Source organism: Microcaecilia unicolor, chromosome 4 (assembly GCF_901765095.1).
Source record: "Microcaecilia unicolor chromosome 4, aMicUni1.1, whole genome shotgun sequence".
Lineage (NCBI taxonomy): Eukaryota > Metazoa > Chordata > Amphibia > Gymnophiona > Siphonopidae > Microcaecilia > Microcaecilia unicolor.
Genome location: NC_044034.1, coordinates 51295987 through 51315178, shown reverse-complemented (window position 1 = coordinate 51315178; position 19192 = coordinate 51295987). Strand labels below are relative to the sequence as shown.

The following is a 19192-nucleotide window of genomic DNA, read 5'->3' as shown; positions in this document are numbered from 1 at the left end:
GGTAGATTCGAGTGTTGTCATGATTTAGGTTTCTGCCAGGTACTTGTGATCTGGCTTGGCCTCTGTTGGAAACAGGATACTGGGCTAGATGAACCATTGATCTGACCTAGTGTGGCTACTCTTATGTTCTTAAAATTTTGCCCTATTGCTAATATGCTGTTTGAGGGCTGATTACTACTATTCTGGCAGATCCAACAATATTACTATATTTGTGAGAATCTTTGAATGAGAGAAAATTGAGAAAGTATATTTATGCATACATTAATGTTGCCATTAGCGCACGACCATTAAAAGAAATTACCATAGGAGCACTTACCGACATATTTTGTAGGCAGTAAGGGCTCACACGGTAATCCTGCGCTTATCAGTTCGCATGTGGTAATGCAAACACTCCGATTAGCACTGGAATGCCCACTCATGACCCTCCACTAAAATAAGTATTTTTTAACATGCAGGTAGTGTGTGTAGATTGGGAATTTACTTCAGGACGCTTAAGCATCCTATAAGAGTGCACTAACACCGCAGCTTAGTAAAAAGACCCTAAAGCGTGCAATTTTCAGCATAATGTACATGTGTGAGGAGCATAGGCATTCATGGATTTGTCACCAATAGAATGCAATCACAGGGGTCCTTTTTACCAAACTGTGGGAAAAGGGCCCTGCGCTAGCAGTGTGTGTGTGTGGGGGGGGGGGGGGGGCATTTTTCTCGTGTGCCAGGGCCCTTTTTACTACAGTGGATAAAAAGTCCCCAGACAAACATGGCCATGTGGTAAGAGAACTCTTACCGCTGACCATGCAATGGCAGCTCTTACCGCCACCCACTGAGGTGGCGATAAGGGCTCTCATGGTAACCTGGTGGTTACTGGGCAGCTCACGGCGATGCCCAATTACCTCTGGGTTACCACTGTGCAAGCCATTTCCAGGGGATTTCTTTTTCCTCTGGAAATGGCACGTGCTCGGGGCAGACTAGTGCCAGCGGGCGCTTTGGGCCAGCGGTAGTCCGAATTTAACATTTTGTAAACCCGCTTTGGGCTAACCGACGCTTTGTAAAAGACCCCCATAATGCATTGCACAGCACACTTACACACACCCTTTTTAGGCCTGTTGTAAGTAGGTATTTATTTTATTTATTACATTTGTATCCCGCTCTTTCCCACATACAGCAGGTCCAGTGCGGCTTACATAGTAAAAGAAAGCATTTTACATGGTAATGAATACAGTAAAAACAGAGAAATGTAGGAACAGTATTATAAATTGTGATGATCATAACTACTTACATTATGAAAGGCACTACAAAGGACATGTGAAAAGAATGTAATGAACTAGAATAGGGAAGGTAGACAAGGATATGATAGGTGAAAGGGAAGGAGAATGGGAGGGAAATGGTAAAGGATGGAAGGAAGAAGATGAGGGATTGAGGGATTGAGTATAAGGGATTAGTGAAAAAGGTCAAATGTAACATTGGGGTCAAAGTAAGCGTCGACATCTTAGCAGGAGTATTGTAGGTGATCTGGTGGAATTAAGCTGGTCCATTAGGGTAAACTTGCTTGAAAAAAAAATGGGACTTCAACATTTTCCTGAAAGGTAAATAGTTATTAATAGCTCGGATGGGTCTTGGGAGAGCATTCCAAAGTTGACTACCCAGGAAGGAGAAACTGGAGGCATAGTATGTTTTGTACTTGACACCTTTGCAGTTTGGGAGGTGTAGATTGGGGTATGTTCACGATGACATTGTTCTATTTCTCATTGGGAGGTCAATCAAGTTGTTCATATAGCTGGCTTAGGTGTGCCCCTTTGTGGCACCTAAAATTCATTTTTTTGGTAGCAGACATGCCAGGGACTTCTTGCTCTCCAAGTGTCACAGAGCCAATGTCTCTTCGCTGTTCTTGCAGATATCTCCGCCCTCCTGTGCACCTCCGCCAAAGGCTGTTCTAACGTGACATAACTGTTCCTAAAGGAGAATGTATTAAAGCAAAGTAATGGGATATTAGATCATTCAAATGATTGTTCTCTCCTATATCTTAATACCATCATAAGATGGTGAAGGATTTATCACAGTAGCACACCCTTTTAGGAGATATTTGTTTTAGTGCAGGGAGAAATTTTGTCCTTGTCCCAGATGTTTCTGTGATATAAAAAAAGAGCCCCTTAGGCTTACTTGATCTCAAATGCTGGGAAGGGAGGCTAGAGCCAGTCCTACATTCCCAGGGCTTCTGGGTTCCTGGTCATGTTTCCCTCTGGGGGGGGGGGGGGTGCTGGGGGAGAATTTACACGAACTTTCTAAGCTGGGGTGGGGGAATGTGAGCAGACGTGAGGAACAAGCACCGCCACTAGGGGGAGACGGGGAAACCGGTGGGCTCGGCCATCGTCCCTGCTGCGCCAACCGAGGCAACAAAACGGGCAACTAACTGGTAAAGTGGAAACCAAATCTGAAAGGGGGGGGGGGGGGAGACAACGGAGAACATGGAACAGAAATATCACCTTTGGGGAACTTCGGACAATGAAGAGGGCGAAGTCACTAAAGGGAAAACAGTGGATAGTCTGCGTCCTTGCTTTGGGCATCCTCCATCCGTATACAGGGTCACTGTACAATCCCTTCAAGCGGCCACACACAGGTGGACTGCAGTGGGAGAGAGGGGAAGCAGCATCAGGGTACCTATGCAAAAATCTCAGCACTGAAAAAAAGGTGACAAGGCAGAAGTGAGGAGAAGAGTGGAGAACAGGGAGGGAGGGAGGGTGATCGGCATCCTGTTGCGTCTTACAAGACGTGCACACACACACCAGCAAAGAAAAAAGCGCACAGACTCACCAGAGGAGACACACACACAAGCAGAGAATCAATCACACTAACGAGAGATTCACTAAGGGACACCGAGCAGCAAGACACACGCACGCAGACCCTCGCAGCCGGGGATTGTCGGTGACCCTGCTGGCTGGGCGCAAACTTTATTCTCTGCTCTCGCCTGGAAGATATGGGGGAGGGGAGGGCAGCCCCCCAATCCCGGGGTTGAAGTGCATGGTAAGTCCTTCCCCGGGCAGGCTGGCACCATGCGGTTCTCCGGGCCAGGGGGCTGGTGAAGCTCAGGGAGTCCCGGGGCGGAGGGATGAGCGCAGCCCTGAGGGGCTCCGCTCCATGACATTGGCTCCCGCCACGGACTTTGGCAGCCACCCAGTCTCCAGCGCCTGCCCCACTGGGCGTTATGGCGGATCAGAAGGACCAAGCCCCTTCTTCGTCTTGCCTTGCATCGGAAGGGAAATCGCTGCAAGCTGACGCCAGGAGCCCGGGGCACTTCTTCCGAACCGTGTCCGATCTGTCCCTGGACAGGCTGCTCTACCCGAAAGGGGACGGGTCGCCCCTGGACAGCGTGCTGGACTCCTTCCTGGGCTCCTCCTCGGTGGCTGGCTCCGGCGGGCAGCCCGCTGCCTGGTCCCACTTCGATGCTGCCCAGCAGCTGCCCGAGATGCCCATGAACTCTCTGCTGGGCGAGCCGGAGAGGGCAGAGAGCCCGGCGGGCAGTCCCGGAGCAGCCAAGCCGGTCCCGGGCTGGCATCAGGACAGAGGCAAAGTCGTCGAGGAAGCCCAGGACGACGCGAGCTCAGCCCCGAAGGGCGACGAGCAGGAGCTGAGCGAGGCCAGCGGAGGATCCCCACTGCCACTGGATCTGGATTTCATGCGTGTGCCCTTCCTGAACGCGGCGTACATAACTTCAAGAACCCGCCAACTTCTCAACATTGGACAGAACGAGTTCAGCCATTTCCCCCCGGGGGCTTTCTCAAATATCTCCCATGGCTTTGCCCATTACGGACACCCCCCTTATCCTGGTCCCAAAGAAAACCTTTACCTGAGCCACGATTTTGCTGCGTCTAAGATTAAGGAAGAAGGCGATGACATGGTTTCTTACGTGGCCCCCCAACCAGGGCCCTCTCAGCCCCCCAGGTCCGCCGACTCCCCTCTGGACTGCATCTTGTACAGAAATGAAAGCTCGTCTCTTTACGAGCCCTATGGAGCAACCCAGGGGAAATCGCTTCTTGTGCTCCAGCAGGACAGCTTGCCTTCCACATCCAGTGTGAGCCCGGCGTTGTACCAGCCCATCAATCTGAACGGCCATCAGCATTTTAACTTTCAAGCCGGCTTAAAAGAAGGCTATTTAACTCAGATGTATCCAGCCTATTCTAACTTTATTAGGTAAAGTTGAATATTGTACATGTTCCTAACCTGAAAAAGTCAAACTTATTTTGTACTGTTGATGGTGGCAGAGGGGCTTTTAACACAGTTCGGTTTATAACAGTTTTATTTTTACACTTTAATCAACTTTTATTCATAACGTTGAGCAGCGTTTCTGTGACATCAGCCGGGGCTGAATTAACAGTGCAATTCACAGGGCACTTTAAATTAAAATAAAAGAAATTATTGAGATTACACACATTTGATGATATGCTCAGTTTTCTGAGCAGTAGATAGCTATAGCAAAACATATTCACTATTATAATAGTGTGTATAGCTCTGTTCATTCTGTTCCCTTTGCTTTCAACGTTGGTTAAGGTTGGCATTATGAGATGTTAGATTTGAAATGAGGATAACAAGACAATTGGTTTTTAATCTATTGAGAGGTGTTTTTTTTTGTGACTTTATCACTTTTTTAACCAGTGATATTTCATTGGCCTCCAACTGTTCCAAGTTAGATTTTATAGAAAAGCATATTATAACCTTGATCACAATTTAAAAAAAAAAAAAACCTGCTTTGGAGTAAATCTCCTATTGAGCCATAGGTTATGGAATATATCATTTTAAATACATTTGCATTTGGTTTAAAATAAAAATCGATGTTCAGAGTTTTAGGTACAGTAAGACAAGAGTTATTCTGGAATAATTTAAAGTAACCCATTGATGCATAATTCAATTGATTAAAGTTTAATTTACACTAGAAAATGGCTATATACCTAAGATGGTTTTTTATGTGTATATGATTTTTTTTTTGTATTTGCTCTCGAACATGATCTCATTTGTGGAGATTCCCATAGTTTAAAGCAGGGTGGGCAACCTCAGTCCTCAAGGGCCGCATCCCAGTCGGGGTTTTCATGCACTGGAAATAGATCTCATGCATATTCATTGGGGAAATCCTGAAAACTCAACTGAGTTGCAGCCCTCAAAGACTGAGGTTGTCCACCTCTGGTTAAAAGTATGCAGGTTTCTGTGGCCCTTTTCAATATTAAGGATATAACCTAAAATACATTGATTTTAAATGTACCATTTGCCCAGGGTCAAATCATTATTCTTTCACTTGTACCTTAGTTTTTCCTACAGCACAATGTGCTTTTGAAAACCTGTATGTGGTGGTTTGAAACAAGTTTAAATTGAAAGCTGAACAGTTCGATTGCACTAAAGTACATTTAAACCTAGATTATAACTGGCTTCAAATTTGTTTGCCAGAAATGCTAAATGAAGAGAGTTCAGTTTCTGTAGTGTACACTACTGGCTCTTAAGAATCTCTGGTTGATTTGCGGGGAGTTGACTTCAGGGTAGCCAATTAACGTTTGCCACGGCACATCCCAGCAAATCCTTGAGATACCACAGATTGCTGGATCCTATCCCTAGCCACTGCTTATTTTCTTTCACCTAGGGAAGAATTCTGGCAACTCCTTACGTTTATAAAAATGCATGTTGGAAACGTCTCCAGATTTGCGGTTACGTTTTTTTTGTAGCTTAGGGTTTGTTCGATTGGATCAGCAGAATTTTTTTAGAAGGATATTGCTGTACTTAAAGAAGCAATCTAGGTGGGTTAAAAAAAGTGCAGCATTATCTTTGGGTAGTTGTTTTTTATGATGGTCTAATATGAAAAATCAAACATCTAAAGAGGAATCCAATAAAATTTATGTGGAAATATGATGTTTGATTTTAACAAAATATTTCTAAAAAGCAAGGAAAAGACCTCAAAACGCGGCTTTAACTGGGGGCGTGGTGTTCATCACTGGTCATAAAAACCTTGCTCGGAAAGAATTATTTTAACTTTTAATTTATTTCCAAATTTATTTCCAAAAAGATTTTAGCAATTTTGCTGTTTTTTACAAAAAAAGTTTTTTTTTAAATATGTTGACAATATCAATGCTAACTTCAAAATTTATTTAGTTCATAAAAACCTTCACTGATTCTCATGAAGTGCTATAAAGCAACTTTACAAAGATAAAGTAAAGTTGAGCACTTATCTGTTGTCCGACGGTGGCTCCACCCGTTTCGCTTGTAGGCTTTTTCAAGGGCTGTGCTTCAACAGAGAGAGCATTGAGAAAAAGTTTTTTCCTCTCTCTTGATCTGACCATGGCTTAGTGCTGCTCCTACTATTGTTTACTAATATGAAAAATGGCATTCCCTACAAAGAACCCTATATTTCTCTCGTGTAATGCAGCTGCAAATACTATGCATTATTTGTAGTTGTCAAGAGAGCAAAAACTGCAACCCTAAACAAAGATATGAAAGTCAAGAAGCACAGTGTGACCATTGAGAAACTCAGGGGGTCTTTTACTAAGGCACGCTGGCGTTTTTAGCGCACGCTAAAAATAGGCATGTGCTAAACACTAGAGACGCCAATGTATTCCTATGGGCATCTCTAGCACTTAGTGCGCGCTAAAAATAGGCATGTGCTAAACACTAGAGACGCCAATGTATTCCTATGGGCGTCTCTAGCACTTAGCGCACGCTAAAAATGCCAGCGCACCTTAGTAAAAGACCCCCCAGGCCTTTGCTGTACCTGTGGAAAATAGCTTAAGGCCCTTTGGGGCCCATTTACTGAGCCGCGTAGGCGCGTACTCGCATCCTATGTGTGTCAGTTTTGAACTACTGCCTGGCTACCTCTTGGCCCAGGCGGTAATTTCATTTTTTTACGCGCATCCACTAAGCGTGCTGGAAATTTTCCAGCACATAACGCTAACAGGGCAGTAATCGGCATTGTGCATGCTTAGACCATTGCTGCCCAGTTAATGCATGAGACCTTACCACTAGGTCAGTGGGTGGCAGTAAAGTCTCAGGCCCAAAATGGACACACGCCAATTTTTATTTTGCTGAACGTCCATTTTCGGCCCCCCCAAAAGCCTTTTTTGCAGGGACGCTGAAAAATGGACCTGTACGTGTCCAACACATGCGTCTACACCAGTGCATGACATTTTTTGGCACACCTTAGTAAAAGGACCCCTTTGTTTTGTATAGACAAAAATTACACGGAAATAAACAAATGTACATTGCAATGCATGATCCTTGTCTTTCTTTCCATGAGAAGTATCCTGCTGCATGTGGATGCTGCATGTGTTTTACTCCTGAGGGGAGTTTTTGCTCTACTGATGGTCATAGTTGACTATGGCTCTCATGTGAAAGAGTCTCTGTTACTCATACCTGTCCTTGTACTTCTGTGTATTTTCCCTTTGAAGGCAAGACACTGAAACAGACCAAAATCCTCCTCAGTATGGTTTTGAAGTGTTACCTCAGAAGATCTGTTTAATCTGTGGTGATGAGGCTTCTGGGTGCCATTACGGGGTCCTGACCTGTGGAAGCTGTAAGGTCTTCTTTAAGCGAGCCATGGAAGGTAGTATATACTCTTTTTTTCATGCACTTTTTTTTTATAAAATTCAAAGTGGAAATCCCTAAATAATTATCATGAGAGGACCCACAGTGGCATTTTGTCATTAGAACTAAGAGGTCCAGAAGACCTGGACTCATAAATACATCTCCTCTCCAGTATTTACAATCTGAAACTTAGCTGATCATAGGTATGCAAATCTATAAATTATACACTCTTTGAAAGAGTGAAATATGTAACCTTTATGATTTTAACACGCAGAGTAGAGACCCACTCAGCCTTAGGTCCAAAGCCCTCCCTTTCTTTCCATGTCATCACCCTACCACCACTTTTACCCCCTTTATTGCATTAAACATGACACAACACCAACTTGGAGTAACGAAGGCCGCAGCTTTATTAATGAACTCAAATATGGCAAAAACAACTTAACTCAAGCTACACACAATACCTTTTGACCAAACTTTGTGCCTCCACCACTTGTCTTATTAGCAGAGTGGCAGAAGTCTTCTACACCATCATGAAGATAAACTCCTTAGCCCCACCCTGGATAGAAAGGGCCTATGGAGCAGGCATGGACCTTCATGCCTGTTTGCCTGTGTCACCTGACCCAGTAGTTAGTCTCATTGCTCATCCCCTTTAAGCCAGAGTTCCTGTAGCTCAGGTGACCGCTCGCTGTGACAAAGGCTTCCAGCCCCATACCCCCTTACTAGGTCAAAGAGCACTAGCACATGAGGGGTGGAAGGATGGGAAAGCTGACTCTGAGGAACAGGAAAGCCCTGCGTCTCAGAGGGGGTACTTTAAATACCCTGAACTCTCACCCCACATCCTCCGGCATATCCTTGAACGGGTCAATAGCACTGCCTAATGCTGTGAGCTATGGTAACTTCTATACTCTCCCACCCTCCCCCCATCATGTTCACGCTGCTTGGACTTCTAGCTTCCCGAATCTTCGCTGCCTATCTTTGGGCCCAGCCTTCTGTTAAAGGTCACCCTTGAGACAGGCTCACGGGCTTGTTGATTCTTATTAGCACTGAAAGATTTATAAAGTATATAAGAACATTAGAAAAGTCATGCAGTGCCAGACCAGTGGTCCATAGAGCCCAGCTTCAGTGGCCAGGCCAGGTCACTTGGAAGAACCTGACCAATCCCAATAGGAAAGTCCATTTCTTATTGCTCCCAGAAAAAAGAGGTAGAGCCACCCAAGCGGGTCTGGTGCAAATTTCTGTATGAACCTGCCCTCCAGAAACCTAGCCAAACCTTTTCCAAACGTAGCTGTATTATTAGTGCTGATCACATTCTCTGGAATCAAATTCCACAGCTTCATTTTCTGTTGACTAGATAAATACTTTTGTAAAGTAGTTTTAAGTTTGCTTTTAGTTAGTGTCATAGAGTATCTTCTGGTCCTAGTACTATTTGATAGAGTAAATAACCATTCTTTCTAAACCTGCTTCATAGCACGTACAATTTTATAAAACTATCATACTGTATCTCCCCTCCCAGGTGTCTCTTCTCCAAGCTGAAGAGCCCTAAGCAATTCAGCCGCTCTTCATAAGGAAGGTGTTCCATAATAATTTCACAATGCCACATATTCTACATTATGGGATTTTTACAGTTTTGATGTACATCTGTTCCAGGATTTAGAATAGTGACAGAATGGGCATCAAGTGAGAGATAATGTATTTTTGTTCGCTTGTCAGAACAACAGTGCAGATGCTTAAACAGAGTAGGAAAATATTACACTTCAGGGCCTCTCTGGACTCTCTGGGTTTTTATCTTTAGCATCTATTTTATCTCCTCTTTGATTTATTTACTACCAACACACCAACTCCTTGGTGGCAAGAAATATATTTATGAAAACAAAACATCTCAACTATATTGGATTTCATATGATAAAAACAAAATAGCACAATAAATCACACACAAAAAATATTTAAAATACAATCAACAACAGTTATCTCAGCCTCAAAGGCTACTAATAGAATATAGAGTGTTTATAAGACCTCAAGGTAAAAAGGAAACATTTAGGGCTTCTTTTGCAAAGCCACACTAGCGATTCTTGTATGACAAATGAGAGGATCCCATAGGAACTGAATGGGCATCCTCTCATTTGCCGCACGGGAATCAATAGCGTGGCTTTGTAAAAGAAGCCTTTAAATTCCAAATATATTTAATTTAATATTTCATATCAACATTTATATTCCACTTTACCAAAAACAGATTAAGGCAGATTACAGAATGTAAATAATAATATAAATATGCATCAATATTATAAAATTTCACCTTCAATAAAGAAATCCAGAGAAGCAATAAAATGTATTAGAAAAATGAGTACTTTTCAAACAACTAAGGGGTCCTTTTACAAAGGCGTGATGAAAAATGGCTTGCGGTAGTGTAGGTGCGAGTTTTGGGTGCCGATCCATTTTTTAGCGCGCCTGTAAAAAAGGCTTTTTTTGCCGAAAATGGAAGTGTGGCAAAATCAAAATTGCCGCGCGTCCATTTTGGGTCTGAGGCCTTACCGCCAGCCGTTGATCTAGCAGTAAAGAAACCAGGCAGTAATGACCTATGCGCATCAAATTCCACTTGGCGTGCGCATCCGTTATGCGCACCTGAAAACAAAAAATATTTTTCAGACGTGCATATCGGATGCATCCCAAAAATGAAAGTATTGCAAGAGCCACGCGGTAGTCGGGTGGTAATCCCATTTTGGCATGTATTGGGCACGCGTAGACACGCGGCTTAGTAAAAGGGCCCCTAACTTTTAAGAGCATATCAAAAATCCTTATAAGATGATACATTGCTCAGTTCTAAAGGCAAAGAATTCAATGCTTCTGGCCCCTACCTGAACTAGTCCAGTCCCCCACAGCTGATATTGATTAACATATGGCATATTTAATCTAATGTCATGTATCGAATATAGCTGCCTTTCAGGCTTATTTTCGAAAGAGAAGAATGCCCATCTTCCGACACAAATCGGAAGATGGGCGTCCTTCTCACAGGGTCGCTCAAATCGGTATAATCGAAAGCCGATTTTGGGTGTCCCCATCTGCTTTCCGTCACAGGGATGACCAAAGTTCCCAGGGGCGTGTCGGAGGTGTAGGGAAGGTGGGACTTGGGCGTGCCTAACACATGGGCATTCTCGACCCATAATGGAAAAAAAAGGGCATCCCTGATAAGCATTTGGACGACTTTACGTGGTCCTGTTTTTCTTATGACCAAGGCACAAAAAGGTGCCCAAACTGACCAGATGACCACTGGAGAGAACTGGGGATGACCTCCCCTAACTCCCCCAGTGGTCACTAACCCCCTCCCACCCTAAAAAAAATCTTTAAAAATATTTTGTGCCAGCCTCTATTCCAGCCTCAAATGTCATACTCAGGTTTATCACAACAGTATGCAGGTCCCTGGAGCAGTTTTAGTGGGTGCAGTGCACTTCAGGCAGGCAGACCCAGGCCCATCCTCCCCCTACCTGTTACGTTTGTGGTGGTAAATGTGAGCCCTCCAAAACCCACTAGAAACCCACTGTACCCACATCTAGGTGCTCCCCTTCACCCCTTAGGGCTATGGTAGTGGTGTACAGTTGTAGGTAGTGGGTTTTGGGGGGCTCAGCACACAAGGTAAGGGAGCTATGTACCTGGGAGCTTTTTATGAACTCCACTGCAGTGCCCCCTAGGGTGCCTGGTTGGTGTTGTGGCATGTCAGGGGACCAGTGCACTAGAAATGCTAGCTTCTCCCATGACCAAAGGGTTTGCATTTGGTCGTTTCTGAGATGGGCACCCTTAGTTTCCATTATCGCCGAAAATCAGAAACAGCCAAGTCTAGGGACAACTATCTCTAAGGACGACCTAAATTTCCAAATTTGGGCGTCCCCGACCTTATTATCAAAACGAAAGATGGGCGTCCATCTTGTTTCGATAATATGGGTTTCCCTGCCCCTTCACCAGGACGTTTTGCGAGGACGTCCTCAGGAAAACTTGGGCGTCCCCTTCGATTATGTCCCTCCACGAGACACATATAAGGATACAAATATTGTAGTCACTGTGAAGAGCTTTAGTTGGTGCACTGCTATTTTCTGTGTCTTTTTATATTCCTTTGTTACTTTTGACATTCCAAACAAGATATTTGCGAGGAAACTGTAGAGAATTAATCTAGTTTCCTGTATCCAGGCAAAGACCTCTTCAGTCACTATTTCAAAGTCTCAGTCCACTGGACAAGGAATTCCTATTCTTCACTGAGGCAATTGCTGGTCACCAAGAAACAAGGCAACTCAACCCTCTAGTGGGGTCAAACCCTTTTAGAGGTGGAGAACTCCTGTACTGTCTCTTCAGCTCAGCTGTACCTTCCTTGGGGAACAAAACTGAATCATGTATTAGGTGATGGCATCAGTCATCACTGACTCTCACTATAGCAGAATATTTTCACTGGAGAGAAGCTGGACTAGCTTTCCTCTCATTCCTTCTCCTCCCACATCAGGCTCCTTTAGCCTGCTTTTCTATTTTTACTTCATCTTCCTGCTTGCTTATGTTCCCACCCTGTTCTGTTTCTCTCACATCCTGATTAAAAAAAACAACAACAACAAGAAAAAAAACCCCTCTGTCCTCCTGATTGGAGGAGACTGTTTTCCATAGCAATCAATCTCACTCCAGGATTGGGTGAAAAGTCCTGACAGGCTGCAGCTTCTGATTGGATCTCACACAATCTCCCTTTGAATTTTATTCTTACAGTTATTGCTGACCATCCATTAAACCTGTAGACAAGGCTGCTTCTCAATGAACTTCATTTGAAGTGCAAGAACTTGATGTAAGATGCTGTCACCTGGTAGCTTTTGAATCCTAAAAGCCAATTATTGTTTTATCAATAAAGATGTCAATGATAAACACATATCCAAATTCTGGTGTGCTGTCAATGAACAATTCATGCAAATTTAGAAACCAGGAATTTTCCAGGAGAAAGTTAATTATTGAGGGGTCCTTTTACAAAGCCTCAGTAAAAAGTGGCCTGTGGTAGTGTGGGTGTGTCTTTTGGGCACGCGCTGGGCCACTGTTTACCATGGCTGGGAAAAAGGCGATTTTTGAATGGGCCGGGAAATGGGCCTGCGCTAATATTAAAACTAGCACTTGCCTATTTACAGCCTAATCCCTTACCGCCACCCGTTGACTTAGCGGTAAGGGCTCACCCGCTACCCTTGTGGTAACCATGCAGCGCGCACCAGCATGGGTGTGCTGCCGGTTACCACCGGGAATGCCCCCCCCCCCCGCACCAAAGGTGGAATTACCACTGGGTGCATGCAATGCCCTGCAAGTAGTGCCGATTCGGCGCATGCTACCTGCGAGTTAGCCCTCCCGTGCCTTTGTAAAAGGGCCCCTGACTTTGAGAAATAGAAACGAGGCCTCTGCAGCCAAAATATTTTTGCTTTGTTTAGTTTCCCGTGTTGTTAAAAGGAAACAAACAAAAAAATTCCTATCATCTTCATTTCAAGGGCAGTATTTGTCATTTGTGCATGCTTTTTGGAAACATTGTACACACTTTGCAAATTGGAGTTTTTCCCCTGTCCTTTGGAACAAGTTACATGACATGGCTTGAGAAATGTTGTTGACCTTTTCCATGTCATTTCAAAACACTTAGGGGCCCTTTTACAAAGCAGTGGTAAGCCCAACACGGGTTACTGCTCGCTAAAAAGGACACACCGCAGGGCTACCGCAGCAGCTCCGCAGTAGTTCCCACCCCCAGCACGCCGTCATATCCGGTGCTATGTAGTGCTGGTGTGTACCTGGCAGTAACGGCACTGCGGGACATGTTTATCCACTCCTACCCTAGCCGAGATAATATTTAACCATCTCTCTGACCTCATGTGCAACTTTCTTCAAATCAATCACCTTACTTTCTAATTCTTCCTACCTTCTTACTCATCTATATGTTACAACTTTGGCTTACCCCTCACTACCAATTATAATGTTCTAGTACATATTGTGTTGTCTTTGCAAGTAGTATACCATGCCATACTTTGTATTGTTGTTTGAATATTTTTACTGCTCTAATTGCCTCCTGCTCAGGTTTGATCTATTCTTTCTGTACACCGCCTTGAGTGAATTCCTTCAAAAAGGCGGTAAATAAATCCTAATAAATAAAATGAATATACGGCAGCCTACACCCTTAATTTATTTTTATTTCTAAGGTGTATTTTTCAATATGTTGAATCTGATTTGCAACAGAGAGGCCAGAACAAGCTCTTTAGGCTAGCCTAGTGGTTCAATAACAGTGCTAACATCTGTTTGGGAAAAAGTGGAAGATAAATTGCCACATTCAATTACATTATCATGCACTGCCAGGTAGGGAGCACTACACACACGGTGACTGGTGTACGGCAACTGCCGGAAATGCCGCACGCAGTAGGAAATAAAAAAATAATTTGTCCTGGCTTTATGGTCACGCACCAAATCTGAAATTATCACCAGATAGGGTGGCAGCTTCTTTGGCAAAGCAAAGAGGAGCTGTACCGAAAGTAAATCAATAGGTCCCGATGACCCTCACAAAGAACCATCAATGCACACTTTTACTGTGGGGAAGTGAATAATTTTGAAATAGTTCATTTACCCAAATATATGGCCATTTTCTTGGGTCAGGAGTTCTCAACCCAGTCCTAGGGACACACCAAGCCAGTCAGGTTTTCAGGATATCCACAATGATTATACAAGAGATAGATTTGCATACAATGGAGGCAGTGCATGCAAATGTATCTCATGCATATTCATTGTGGGTATCTTGAAAGCCAGACTGGCTTGGTGTGTCCCCAGGACTAGGTTGAGAACCCATGACTTGGATAAATGTTTTTAGGAAACTGCCTTCATTGACAGTTGTAACATTGCGCCTAGGTTAAGAGGCCAAGTAGGCACCTACTTATGTGTGATTTTATAAGGACACTTACCGGGTATTTCTATGAATTAGGTGCCAATATTTCCTGCCAATTACTTGTATAAATGTTTACAATGTTAGCATATATTCAAGGGGACGGGATTTGATATACTGCCTTTCTGTGGTTACAATCAAAGCGGGATGACAAATACACCACATATCTGTCCATAGAAGCAGGGGGAGAAGCTACAACAGTTGTTACATGAGCTCCCTGCCTCCCTTTGGGCATCATTCGTATGATAAGGTAATGGAACTTTGATGCAAGCATCCTTCTCTAAGGTGCCATCTTGGAATTCATTGCACATACTTTTATATCTGATGCTATTTTAGAAGTCCATTTTACACACATAAATGACATTATAAAAGTACTCCATTGTATATATCTAAAGGGTTGGCACAAGGCCAATCCGGAACTACCGCTGGGCTATCACAGCAGCCCGGTGGTAATTCCGCCCCATCACATGCCATTTCCGGTGCTATGGAAATTTACTTCCATATTTTTACCGCAGGGGTTGCCGCCAGGTTAGTGCTGGTTAGTGGTGATTATTCAGTCCTGTAACTGGAAAGGGCCCTGTTTACTAAGGCATGTTAACGTTTTTAACGTGCCTACAATTAGTGTGCTTGTTAACCATGTAGGCACCTTTAGGAATATTGTATGCACGTACACGGTTAATACGCGTACATGGTTAACGCGTGTTAAAGACGCTAACACGCCTATAACGCGGCTTAGTAATCAGGGCCCTAAGTTTGCAGATAAAGGGGCCCCTTTTTACAAAGGCTCGCTGAAAAATGACCTGCGATAGTGTAGACACGTGTCTTGGGCACGGCAGAATCATTTTTCAGCGCACCTGTAAAATATGACTTTTAAAAATTTTTGCTGAAAATGGACGTGCTGAAAATGGATGTGTCGCAAAATGAAAATTGGTGTGCATCTATTTTGTGTCTGAGACCTTACCGCCAGCCGTTGACCTAGCAGTAAGGTCTCCCACGGTGGAGGAGTAGCCTAGTGGTTAGAGCACCAGTCTTGAAACCCAGAGGTGGCTGGTTCAAATTCCATTGCTGCTCCTTGTGATCTTGGGCAAGTCACTTAACCCTCCATTGCCTCAGGTACAAAATTAGATTGTGAGCCCTCCAGGGACAGAGAAATACCCAGTGTACCTGAATGTAACTCACCTTGAGCTACTACTGAAAAAGGTGTGAGCAAAATCCAAATAAATAATAATAACTGAGCGGTAATGGTTTACATGCTTAAAATGCCGATTACCACGCGCAGTGGACGTTCATAAAAAATGAAGTTACTGCAAGTGTCACGTGGAACCGGGCTGTGAGCAAAATCCAAATAAATAATAATAACTGAGCGGTAATGGTCTACATGCTTAAAATGCCGATTACCACGCGCAGTGGACGTTCATAAAAAATGAAGTTACTGCAAATGTCACGTGGAGCCGGGCGGTAGCTCAAAATTGACACGCATTGGGCGCACATAGGCGCCTATGTGGCTTAGTAAAAGGGCCCCAAAGGAAGGACAGAAAAACATCTGTCCTAACATAATCTGCCAAGTTAATTGGGCCCCAGTTCGAATATCGGCCGGTGCCTGGTTAACTTTTGGGTGACCACTTGTGAGTGACCGCAGATACTCAGATATTCAATGCCAGAAACTGCACATGCTCAGCATTAAATATCCAGGGTTAGCTCAGCCTGCATCTGTGACCAGCTTACAAGCCACCTGCGCCCATGGGCTGAATATTGTGCACACTGTGTGTTGTCATGCCATGGTGTCCTTTTGAAAAAAGGGGCATTGAGCCTGCCATGAGTGGGAAAGTGCGGGGTACAAATGTAACAAAAATAAAAATAAAAATGTTTGTACACATTTGAGTCTGTGCTATTTTTGTGATGAGAACTATCCCCCTTGTTGAATAAACCATGCAGCAATGCCAACACAGCCCATCTAAAGTGAATGGGCTGTGTCAGCAATAGCTCACTACCAGCCGCTAGCGCTGCTTAGTAAACAGGAGGGTATGATTGTTCTCTGTGGTAGTCTCCATGCAATGGGTTACTTGTTTTGTTTAGTCTCTTTTTGTTTGGAGCAGGGGCGTAGCCAGACTTCGGCGGGAGGGGGGTCCAGAGCCCAAGGTGAGGGGGCACATTTTAGCCCCCTCCCAGCCGCCGACGACCCCCCCACCATTGCCACCCCCCCACCGCCACCACCACCACCACCACCAACAACAACAACTTTGCCCCCCCCCCACCGCCGACCCTCTCGACCCCCTCTCCCACCGCCAACCCTCCCCCGCCGTCACCGTCGCCCTCCTTTGCTGGCGGCGGACCCCAACCCCCACCAGCCGAGGTCCTCTTCTTCCGACGCAAGGCTTCATTCTGTTTCTGTGAGTCTGACGTCCTGCAGGACATCAGTCTCACAGAAATAGAATGAAGCCTTGCGCCGGAAGAAGAGGACCTTGGCTGGCGGAGGTTGGAGTCCCCTGCCAGCAAAGGTAGGTGACAGTGACAGCGGGGGAGGGTTTGTGGCGGGAGGGGGGGTCGAGAGGGTCATCGGCAGGGGGGGTCCAGGGCCAAATCTATGGGGGCCCAGGCCCCCGTGGCCCCATGTAGCTACACCACTGGTTTGGAGTAATGTAATAAAGCATGCATATATTTACAGGCTGTTACACAGTACACACATAAATGACACCAGTTCTCAAAGCAAATGCTTTGAAAAATTACCCTGCACATCATTATATTTACTATTTGGCATGGGTAGCTTTGCTGTGAAAATGTTTGTACATAATTTGCAAAACCTACAGGTATGTGTGTAGATGAAAACTTGCATACCTTGAATGAGGGAAAATCGTTTGTGCCAATGGAACTTATGCATTTAATTTTACTTGTATATAAGCAGGGCAGTTTTATAAAAGAAGATTTCCATAAGGAAAGGCACTGCTTTACCTGTGGACATGTCTTTTCAATTTATCTTCTTTAGTGCTCACTTCAGGGCTCCTTTTACAAAGGCGCACTGAAAAATGGCTTGCAGTAGTGTAGGCGGTTTGGGGCGCATGCCGATCCATTTTTCAGCACGCCTGTAAAAAAAGGCCTCGTTTGCTGAAAATGGACGTGCGGCAAAATGAAAATTTGCACATGTCCATTTTGGGTCTGAGAACTTACCACCTGCCATAGACCTAGCAGTAAAGAATCTGGGCAGTAATGACCTACGTGCGTCAAATGCCACTTGGCGCGCGTCCGTTACGCACACCAGAAAATAAAAAATATTTTTCAGGTGCACATAGCGGACGCGCACTAAAATTGAAATTACCGCAAGGGCCACGAGGTAACCGGGCGGTAACTCGAATTTGGCACACGTTCGACACGCGTAGGCACCTACGCGACTTAGTAAAAGGGGCCTTCGGTGTTTTTCAACCATGGTATTTCATATCATGCTGTTTATAATGTATGAGTGCTAGTTTCTACAGGTAAAGTAATGCAGTGGCATAGCCCTAGCCAGAGTAAGCCTAGGCCCACCTGTTTTGGGCTCAGCCCCATCCAAAATTGCAGCACTCTGGCTCCTGGTGGTTTCATGGAAGTAGACAGTCTCTAATTCTGTTGAAGCTGCTTTAGATGCTAGAGTCAGTGCTATATATATATGTCGGCTAGGGGAAGTGTTCTTAATTTGTGGAGTCCAAATTATAGAGAAGAGGTTTGGAGGGGGTGTGCAAATGAGACTGGGGAGTGATAACAATAAATAGCAGTGATTGTTTAAATTCTGTAAATGTTTCTGGTTGAACCAAAACATTTACAGCTTGCAGGAAAGTGTGCATGAAAATCTGCAGGAGATAGCTCAAAGAGTAGGCTCAAAGAAGAATTTTAGGGGCCTGTTTTGGGGCCCTTTTACTAAGCGGTGGTAAGTCCACCGCCCATAGCCCCAGCTTCACAGATTTCAACAGCAGTCAGAAGTCTGTTCTGACTGCTGGAAATCTGTGAAGCTGGGGCTATGGGCGGTGGGGTAGCCTAGTGCTCACCCAAAATGCCAGGTCTGCCTGCCCCACTGCCCCATATGAGGTAATGACATATTTGTGGAGCAGCACCAGCCAAGTGGTCAAAGCAGTAGCCTGAGAACAGGGCCAGCCCAAGGCAAGATGCCGCCTGAGGTGGAACTTGCATGTTGCCCCCTCCCCGGGCCAAGATGCCACCACCTGGGCTGAGATGCCCCCCCCCCCCCCCCCCGGGCGTTTTGCTTGGCCATGGTGACTTTCCAAACCCGACAGCGGCAGCGATTCCCATAAGCTGCTCTGCCGCTGCCGGCACCCGCCTCTTCCTTTTACTGCTGCTGCCTGAGCGAAACAGGAAGTTACTTCAAGCGGCCACAGTAAAGGGAAGAGGTGGGTGCCAGTGGCAGCATGGCAGCATATGGGAATCGCTGACGCTGCCAGACTCGGTAAGTCACCATGACCTGTAAAATGCTGCAAAGCCCCCCCCCCCCGAGATGCCGCTTATAAAGAGTGCCGCCTAAGGCCCCCGCCTCAGGTGGCCTAATGGTCGGGCTGCCCCTGCCTGCGAATCAGGGAAGTTTGGTCTGCTAATCTTGCTTCTTCCACTGTTTCTCCTTGAGTAAGTTACTTCCCTCACCATGGCTTCAGGACAAATTTAGGGCTGCATTTACTAACTGATGTTCACACTAAGCACACATTACTACAACTTAAGCTTCATTATTTAATGCAAGCCCCTTTC

General features: G+C 45.0%; 1 protein-coding gene across 1 annotated transcript in view; it reads left to right on the top strand.

Moving 5' to 3' along the window:
- The first annotated feature begins 2793 nt into the window (after window positions 1-2793).
- Window positions 2794-19192, top strand: part of PGR (progesterone receptor) — a 164431-nt gene continuing 148032 nt past the window's right edge. The window contains 2 exon segments of the mRNA XM_030200227.1: window positions 2794-4185; window positions 7416-7570. Coding sequence (XP_030056087.1) covers window positions 3200-4185; window positions 7416-7570 — 1141 coding nt within the window. The 5' untranslated portion in view covers window positions 2794-3199.